At 35.1% G+C, this 10,337-nt stretch overlaps 1 protein-coding gene across 2 annotated transcripts; it reads right to left on the reverse strand.

The window, feature by feature from the left end:
* Window positions 1-6,601: 6,601 nt before the first annotated feature.
* Window positions 6,602-8,371, reverse strand: LOC115876526 (putative nuclease HARBI1). Of its 2 annotated transcripts, none has more exons than XM_030892337.1 (3): window positions 8,031-8,371; window positions 7,394-7,975; window positions 6,602-7,332 (listed from the first exon to the last, which is right to left on the reverse strand). In XM_030892337.1, the coding sequence occupies exons 2-3, from the start codon at window positions 7,967-7,969 to the stop codon at window positions 6,808-6,810; spliced, it is 1,101 nt and encodes a 366-aa protein (XP_030748197.1). In that variant the 5' UTR covers window positions 7,970-7,975; window positions 8,031-8,371; the 3' UTR covers window positions 6,602-6,807. The 2 variants fall into 2 exon arrangements, with proteins under 2 accessions (XP_030748197.1, XP_030748196.1); XM_030892336.1 differs by having other exon boundaries at window positions 6,608-7,332; window positions 8,045-8,371.
* Window positions 8,372-10,337: the final 1,966 nt, after the last annotated feature.

The following is a 10,337-nucleotide window of genomic DNA, read 5'->3' on the forward strand; positions in this document are numbered from 1 at the left end:
ATAATAAAATACAGGAATTAGAAGGAAAGATAATAATAGATACACAAGACAAAATACCAGAGATTGAAGAAGATGTAAATAGAAAAATCAAAAGTTTACAAGCGAAGGCAAATTCACCAAAATGTCAAGAATCATCGGATGACCTGAAACAAGTCGAAAATAGGTCTACTACAAAGATAGTTATGAAACCTCCACAGTTTGACGGAAAAACCGCTTGGCCCAACTATTTTTGCCAATTTGAAGCCGCCGCGAGAGCGAACGGCTGGACAATCGCTGCATGAAAAAGCTGCCGTTTTGACTATCGCACTGCGGGGAGATGCGACTAACATCCTGCAGACACTCGGAACAGGGAGATTATCAGCAATTGGTACGACATTTAGAAATGAGGTACGGCCAGGCTCATTTAGAGCATGTCTACTATTCCCAGAATCCTCAAAAATCGCATTCAGAAGTCAAATGAGTCTCTGCAGGAGTTTGAAGCCGACGTAGCCCGTCTCGTTCGCCTTGCGTACGCCCGAGAATGTTATGGAGCGGTTGGCAGTACAGGCATTTTCCGATGGCTTACGTGACAGCGAGACAAGGCAAGCGCTTCTTCTAGCCCACCCAACGCACTTGGTGGATGCTTTAGCACGTGTCCTAGAACTTGAGGCCGCGAAACAAAGTCTCAAGTGAGAACGGGCGGTCGACCAATGTTGTCCTTCTTACGTGTCTTGCCTGGCAGCAATTCCAGCAACAAGTCGGTCCTTCCTTGCCCATGTACTTCTCCATGATTTTCCGTACAATGCTTTCCACGGATTCGTCGGAACATTGGTCGACCGCCCGTATTAGGGTAGCTGACAAAATCCTTCGAGAAATGAAGGAAGAGGGTGCCATCGAACCATCTAACAGCCCGTGAACATCGCCGGTAGTACTAGTAAAGTAGAAAGACGGTACCACCAGGTTCTGTGTTGATTATCGGCAGCTCAATAATGTTACAAAGAAGGATAGCTAGGATAGACGATACTCTAGACACGCTGGCGGGGTCGACAATATTCTCTGCCTTAGATCTGAAGAGTGGATATTGTCAAGTCGACATGGCGCCTAAAAACAGAGAGTCTGGTGGGCTCCGGACTGTGGCAATTTACTGTCATGCGTTTTGGATTGTGCAACGCGCCAGCTATCTTTGAAAGACTAATGGAGTCTATGTTAAAGGGACTATCCTGGACTACCTGTTTAGTGTACCTGGATGACATCATAGTGGTTGGGAAATCCTTTGACGATCATCTGAAAAATTTGGAAGAAGTTTTCAAGCGACTAGCGAGCTCTGGTTTGAAACTTAGCCCTAAGAAATGTCATCTGTGTCAAGAAAAGGTACACTACTTGGGCTATGTAGTCTCCTCCCAAGGAGTTGCGGTAGATCCACAGAAGACCAAGACAGTGGAAGAGTGGCCGATACCTAAAGATGAACTACGAAGCTTTTTGGAACTATGCACATACTATCGCCGCTATGTACATTGACCAGACTTACCGAAGGCGAGGGGCGTTTCTCTTGGGACTTGGGATTCTGACGAGGCATTCCGAAGCCGCATAACCGACAATGCACAATGCGCATAATCGACAATGCGCATAACCGACAATGCATCAAGCAAGGCACATCTTCTACCTGGTCACCAAGAAATGGTCCCCGAGTAAGCCGACTTATCTCAATCCCTGGAAGACCCTGATTGAACTGAGAGAAGCCCTGCTAAACAACAACATTACACGATTAGCCATTCCCTGTGGCCATTCCGAAGCTGGCGTGTGGACTCGATGGTTTGGGTTGGCGTACAATCCGGAACATGATTGAAGTCTTGTTCAGATTTACGGGAATCGAGATCCTCGTTTGCTGCTACAACCCAAAACTGAGATCGGGAGAGAAAACTGTAGACTGCTATTTCTACCAGACTTCTCAATGTACCAGGGACCAGCTTTGCAAATACCTTCATTCACCGTGTACATATTGGAACGAGCATGTATTTAAGAAGGGGGCAGTGTTGCGGACCCGTGTGGACTCGGCATAACCTAACCAAAGAGTAGATAAGACAAGAGACAGTGAACAAAGAAGTCGAATTTCGCGAGAGAGACGCAGATATATTAAAATTTAAAGGTCCCATCAAGTACCATTTTGTCTGTTGCCAAGTATATTACTTTGAAAAATAAACAAGATTTTCTGAAAATAAATTAATAATATAAGAAGGATATAAGTAACGTATATTAATACGGAAATGTAAATTTTTAGTTTAAGGCGGGTTCTCACTTGTCAGTTTCGCTGACGCAGTCTGACTGATTCAGTGATACTGAACAAACAATAAACGTCAGAACACATTTTCATGTTAAATGATCAGTACATTCGTACTTTCAGTTAAAGTGAAAACCAGTTCTACTTTTTTTCATTTTGACTGATCATTATCGAATAATGAATAGAAACTGAAGCGTGAGAACTACATTTTCGTGATTTGTGCAGTTTACAAGTTAAGTTAATTAATTCTTTTAATATAGTTCACTAGCACCCCGTTTATTTCTTCGCAATATCCAGGACCTGACCATCTACGACGTTTTTTTTTTCTTTTCTGATTCACCAGAATATTCTGTAATTCATTTGCTAATTGTAAACAAACTTCGCGAACACCTGGTTTCAATTTCGTTTTAACCATTTTCATGTCTATACGAAATCACCACATTAGAATGTTTGGACCAACTGAATACTGAATGTAGCAAAACATGAAACGTGTGAATACAATCGTTGTTTTTTATTTTTCATTGATAATGAATCAGTCAGACTTTCGTCAACGAAACTGACAAGTGAGAACCCGCCTTTAGGTTGGTTTAAGGTTCTTTTTTTCGCAATGTACTGTAATATCAAAGAAACAGAATGACTAAGTTGATCGATTTCAAAGATAAACAGATAAAATCTGAAAATCTGACAACGGCGTATTTTATCTAATCTAACCTATGATTTTAGGACGCTAATCAGCTGCGCTAATCAGGCTTAAACATAAACAAATCTGATTAGTTGTTTTCTTGCATTTTTGCCTTTTTAAAGTGTGTTTTCAGAGTTTTTCGATATATTATCATTTTGAGAGTTTTTAAGGTTTAATTTTAGTATCGTTTTTGTTGCGTACTAATTTGTAAATATTGTTAAATATGAATACTGAACAGGACACGAGTAGAGCAGGAAAAGACGAGATGGTGGCAATGTGTGTGCTTATAAAGACTGCAAAAATACGTCTTATTCTTCGACAAACATAATATTTTACTCTTTTCCAAAGGATCCTGAAAAGTACTTTTATAGAAATATACTATATAATTATGTTATTAAACTAAATGTAATCCATAGATCGAAGACATGGTTAGAAGCTTGTATTATATTTTTACAAAAAAAATTGAGCAACTCTATTTTTTTGTTCACAAACTCCACATTGTGATTTTACACTTGTTCAAGTCCATATGTAAAAAAATACACGTAAATAAAACATTTCTTACAAATCGACTTGGTCACTCTATCTTGTTTACCAACGATATACAAAATATTGCTTTTATTATCTTTATTCCCCGACAAATATGTTTATAATTATAATTTATTTTATATAATATTTAGAAAACTCATTTTTTTTTCGTTTCTATTTATTTCTTTACCCATACAGTAACTATTTATAAGCTATACAGGCAAGTTTTAATAATAGTCTATTTTAAAATTTCCGCCAAAAATTACGAAAATTTAAAGGGACAAGCAGAGACGAGGTCACTCTCCCACCACTCAAACATGAAAGGTACCGCGCGAACTGTCGTCTCTTGTCTTTATCTACTCTTTGAATAACCTTAATATCGCATTAAATAATAGACACCGTAATGATTTATTCGAACGTTCGAGAACAATCGAGCTCCACTGGAATGGAGTAGTACATACGAGAACATTCGAAATCTTATTCTCTATGCACCTAATGATCTATGGATAATTCGAAAACTCTTTAGCTGTGGGTATAAAAGCCGGCGGCTGGGGCCTGAAGAGGACAGAAAATAAATAGACGAGTACAGTTGTCGCGCTAAATTCAAAATAAATTCTTTCTAGATAAATAGTTATAAATAGTTTGTATACAAATAGTACAAATAGTTATAAATAGTTTGTATAGCAAAGTTCTTTAAGTATTTTAATCCTTATTGTTTGTTACTTAGTGTAAATAAATTGTGACTTTCTATCCACACGGAACCGACGAAAAACGTAACAATATTCTTTGGGTTTAGTCTTTTTTGATGGGATTTGTGGCGCTGATTTCATATCTTTGTTTATCGTAAATCAGGTTTAATTAATTGCATTGTTCATATTGACGCAGATATTCTGAAGACATTAGGTTTGTTTTCACATGCAGTCAGAAACATGTTTCTGATAGTTTTCAAACTACTTATACTGCGCATGTCATGGAGACAACAAATCCATAACAAGTTTGTGATTTTTGTGGAAACACTGGACTAGAACGTATTAAGCTTGTTTCATATAGACGCAGATCGCTGGTGCGATTTTGCGAAACTGCTTTCTCATTGGTCCAATTTACTGATCATGGCGAAAGCGCTGTCAGAAATTTTAAGATTTGGCGATTCGCAAGATTTAAAATTTGGGGGCGGGAAAGAATGTTTTCAACTTTTGCGAATATTCGCGCGATTTGGGTACGCGTTTGCGCAGAATGGTGTTGTGATCCGGTTATCGATTATTTGACGACGCTGCACCGTAACTTCAAGCATTTCTCCAGTTGAAATGGGTTCTCGTACATAATATGTTTTTGATATATGGCGACAATTTTTCCTTCAACCAAGTTATCAAACTCCTATACAGACAATCTGAAAATTCCAGTACTATGTTTCTTCTTTATTTTGAATTAAACTGCGACAAGCACCTTGTTGCTGAAATTTGAATATTTCTGCATGTCCCCAAATGGCCCATAAATGACCTATAAACCTGTGCTATAAACCCATTCTCTTCTACGTTTAACAATAAGTAAATAGCAATTTTACACCTTATTCTATTCCAATCCAATCGTAATCGATATTCATAATTATTAAACAAATTTAAACTCATATTGCATACTTTATAAAATATAAAATAAAGATCGTAAACACGAATAAATATGTATAAAACAAATTAAGTTATCTCCAGGTTATGATTTTTTTTTGGTAGCTTTCAGTGGAGCAAAAATGAATGTCCCTAAAATTCGCGACTGTATGAAATAGATTCCCAAATTTTGCGAATATTTTTAGCGAATCGCTTTTTCGCAATTCGCGATTCGCGTCTATATGAAACAAGCTTTACTGGTTGCATAGGCATTCTTCTTCTTTTCATTTATAAAACTAACCTTACTTATTATTTAAATTTTCGTCTTTGCTTTTACTTTTGTGTTTATTTTTCTTACACAAAATGGATAAAAACAGTAAGTTTATTTATAGAAACATCTTTTATATAAAATGATTTATTAACATATTACATTATTTTTAAAAGATAACATGCCTCAAAAATTAAATGAATTTATTATTATTAACGTTAGTCTGACGATTCATCTGTTTCAAAACAATCAGACTTATGGACCTGGACAACTAAAAATACAAAGAATGATTGATACTTATGCTGAACTAAAGCCGAAGTTAGGGTACTCATGCAGTAAAATATAGAAGATTTAGTAGGAACAGCTGAAAAAATGAATGGGCCAGTTACACCAGCTCAGTGTGAAAATAAGTGGAGAGTATTAGAAAGAGCTTACAAAAATATATAGATAATCAAGTACTGATTTGTGCTAGAAAGTTTTTTGAATAATATGCAGAATGGACTTGATATTTAAGGGGGAAAAAAATGTGCAGCCTATTTTATTACTCTCTGACACCACAAAAGATGATCTTTCAAATTTAGTAGAGGATGATTTAGACAGTTTTTGTGAAACTAATGTGGATTAAACCATCGTCTTAGATACAAGCTGAACCTGAAGTAAAACAAAAGAAAACACTTTCTCCAATCCAAGCACAATCGGGCTAGGTGAAAGAAGCAATCCCGTGTTAAATAGGAATATTACTTTGGAGAAAATGAGACAGGATGGAAAGAATATTACAATGCACATTCTACAAGAGAAAGCTGAAAAGATAATCTCTTGAAAAAAGAAAGAAATACTATCAAGAAAAAATCAGAAATTTTGAAGGCAAATGTCTAGAACATAAAACTGAGTTTAATAATACCTGTGTAGGTAATACCATGGTACAAAAAAAAACAGGTATGATTAATAGAAGCAATTACGTCATCGCTACCATGTTTCCATAAAAACGATTGGTTTTTAACCAATCAAATAACAGAACGAGAGGAAGTTTCTATGGAAATGTGGTCACCACATGACATTATTGCTTCTATCAATCATACCTTGTTTTTTTTGTACCACGGGGTAATACCAGTTTGTTGTTATTTGTTACTTTAATTATTGTAATACCTATACTTACATACTTATAGACTTTTTTTGTTTTGTATGTTTTATAATAAAAATTGTTAAAACAAACAGTTAAAAATAACATTTATTTCAAAAACGTGTAAAAATATGTAATAATAACAAAATAATAATGATTATTATATTATTGCAAATAATAATCTAAGTAAGAATACATTGTGTAGGTTGCACAAGCTTCGAAAAGGCAATTTTTCTTTTCACAACTGATTTTGGCTAAGCGAAAATTTAAATTTACCCGCATTTTCTTATATCTCCTAAAATACTCCTGGGTGGTTTAATAATATAGAAAGACCCTGTACTAGGCCTATCACTTGAATTATTCTAAAGTATTTACAATCATGTTTCTTTTTTGTACAGCATCCTGATTTGCGTGTTCTGCAGCATCTTGGATATCAAATAAATTTACATTATTTTCATTTGCTTCTAAATTATTATCACCTTCTATGTACAGAAAATTATCATTCAGTCCTAAGTTATGAAGTACACAACATGCCCTAATAAAATGAACTATTGTACGTATATCTCTTAACTTAATATGATATAATTGGCGCCATTTTTGTTTTAATAAGCCATTGCAGTGTTCGATACAAATCCTATTGGACGAGTGTTGGACATTATAGTTAATTTGGTTTCTAGTTAACATTCCCCTGTCTGGAAAAGGAGTCATAAGATTGTACATTAAAGGATAGGCACTGTCTCCTAAAATATGGAATTCATTACACTTCTCTTGGAGTGAATTAAATAGGTCTGATGTTCTGAAAACACGTGCATCGTGTACCGAACCTGGATATCCAACAAATAAATTTGTTATTTTTAATTGATGGTCACAGACAAGTTGTGCCTAAAAAAAACTGAATGTACTTTTATAAATTAAGTCTATCTAATAATTTTAATATGCTTACCTGTATTGAGTAATACCCTTTCCTATTTATATAAGAGTCTGGATCCTCCAGAGGCTTGTCTATTCTGATGTGGGTTCCATCTATAGCTCCTATAATTCCTGGATACCCATTTTTTTGGCGAAAATATCTTTCAATATCAGCTTGCCTTTCATTGTTAGGCCATATTATTATTTCAGGCGCTAAATTGCTTAGAAAATATGTCATTCGTTTTACTACTTTATGTAGGGAACTTATGCATATATTAAATCTATCTGCCACATCACGGAAGCTGGCACTTTGATGCCCCGCAAACCATAGAAAAATGTGTGTCTGCTTCAATGAGGTAAGTTTTTCATGTGGTCCCAATTGCCACTTATAATATTCACTATTTTCAAAGCGAACAGCGATGTCGGCAGCAACATCTTTACTTACACGGAAGTGTTCTATGTGTTCTTTATCATTAAACTGTGGTACAATCTGTTCAAAGAAAGTTTGATTTTTAGGCCGAATTCTTTCTTCTAACATAATTTCCAGATCTGAATCTGTTTCAGACATTTGGGAGAATTCAGATGCATCGGATGAAGAAAAACCAGACATTTTTCACTATAACAAAATTAGTGCATTAGTGCGCATAAATAACAATATTTAATATATTTACATTAAATTACCTACCACAAATCACAATAATTGTTTCTTTGAATTGTTTTTTGTTTTAACCTCAAACACAAAGAAAGATTTCAAAACAAGCTTGACTACGCAGAGTGACTACGCAGGAATATAGGTACAGTGATTGTCCAAAATATAGCGAATTGCGCATGCTCCAACTCTTTACTTGGAGATAATCCGCAAACTCTTCTTGCTGCTAGCAAACTGTCACGAATTGATGTGTGAACAACCGATTCTTAGTTTGATAACAGCTAGAAAGTGATGTGTGAACGCAAAAAAAGGTATTGCGCAGAATCTAAACATCAGAAACAAGTTTCAAACTGATGTGAAAACAAACCTATTTATCACGAAGCGGCTGCTTCTCACAAAAAAATTGTTTCCTAGGATGCGGCGAATTTCACTTCTAGATGCGCGACGAAGTAATTGGCTCCATTATGGCTATTATGAATGAATTTGTACCGGGTGGCCAACTAAGAATGGACGCCGGCTGTATCTCAGAAACTACTTATCGTATAACTTTGGGAGAAAAATCCAATAAGTATATCGACCAAGAGAAATCGCTGGAAATTATTTTCAAGTTCGAAAAATGTCCGCTAGGGGGCGTTTCTCTGATAGCCAATCAGAAAACAGGGTTTTTCTCAAAAATATGCAGGTGAACAGGTATTTTAAATATTTCTATTGTAATCATCGAGAAATTTGTAATTTTTTTTATATAGAGTATTTTACTCTATCTAATAAAATAAAGTGGTGGGGGAAGGTTAAACTAGCTTTTATTAAAATAAGGATTAACTCTGGTTTGGGTTAACCGATTTAAACAAACTAGGGCTCGTTTAAAAGAGCTTTTCTTCCTTAATGATATCCAGTATAAATTTTGTTTTCATAATTTTTTTCGTGGTAGCTAGAGGGCGCTGTTTGACATCATAACAGATATTGCGCTTTTGCATAAAAAATTTAAATAGAAGGCTATATTTCTCTTTGCACAGTTAAATAGAGCACAAAATTTCCAAAATATTAGCGCAAACTGCAACTTTCTACCTTGTCTCTAACCGAAGATATTAAGAGAAAAAATCATGTTAGGCTGCCGCTTAGAATTATATGGTCTAAAAATTAGAGTAGTAGGCTAGGAAACAAAAAGAGGTAAATTAGTTAGGTCAAAATATCAAAACATATATTTTAATTTCATTTCAATACCATTTAATTGTTATTTATCCATGTCCGTTCTTGCTTCGCCCCCATAAATTAAAACCCAGGCATATTGAATCCGATGACCTAGCTGGCCATGGAAATATGCCGCTCCAGCGTCTCTATCTACTAAAGTAAGTTGTATCCAAGAAGCCCCACACATTCATAGCAGAAAATGCGACCAAGCTGCACCAACTGCATCATCTACACCAACTGCATTCATGCTGATGAAATTGCAACAAATGCAATTTCATCATGATGGATCCCCTAACAAGATTGACAATTCATCTCTTAGAAATTATGAATAGTTCATTTCATTCAGATAATTAAAAAAATCCAATCATTCGCCATCCTAGAATTTCTGCCTAAACATGTAGGTACCGACCAACGGTCTTGGTGCTGAACTACTTGCATTCAAGGTAGATTTGGACCAGTAGTGCATATTGTTAAGATTCGCCCCTTCGGGTGTATATGAAAAGTGACCCAAAAGATATAAACTTTATAATATAATAATAAACAATACAAACAACAGGTAAAACACGAAAACAAGTGAAATCAAGAACGAACTTGAATTAATAGTTAAATGATCTTACATGAAATAAACCCTTAGTTTCGGCCATACGAAATTTGTTATTGTTAAAAGCAATATGGCGGCACAAAATTCCTAGAAATTTTAATAAAATTATTGATTGTCCGACTTATGGACATTTTAATCTGGACATTTTAACCTGCGTATAATTAACCAAGAAATTCGTAAAAATTATGTGAATGGACGATAATGTTACATAAATACGTTTAAAAATTTATGACGTCATTTTTTTAAGAAAACGCCCGAAATTCGAATGCATGAAAACTTAAACGTTTTGATATTTTGACGTAATCAATTTACTTCTTTTTGTTTCCTAGCCTACTACTATAATTTTTAGACCATATAATCTTAAGCGGCATCCTAACATGATTTGTTCTCTTAACATCTCCGGTTAGAGAGAATATAGAAAGTTGCGGTTTGCGCTGATATTTCCAAAATTTTGTGCTCTATTTAACTGTGCAAAGAGAAATATAGCCTCTTATTTAATGTTTTATGCAAAAGCGCAATATCTGTTATGATATCAAACAG

The sequence above is a fragment of the Sitophilus oryzae genome, unplaced genomic scaffold (assembly GCF_002938485.1).
Source record: "Sitophilus oryzae breed Bouriz unplaced genomic scaffold, Soryzae_2.0 scaffold_1436_pilon_pilon, whole genome shotgun sequence".
Lineage (NCBI taxonomy): Eukaryota > Metazoa > Arthropoda > Insecta > Coleoptera > Curculionidae > Sitophilus > Sitophilus oryzae.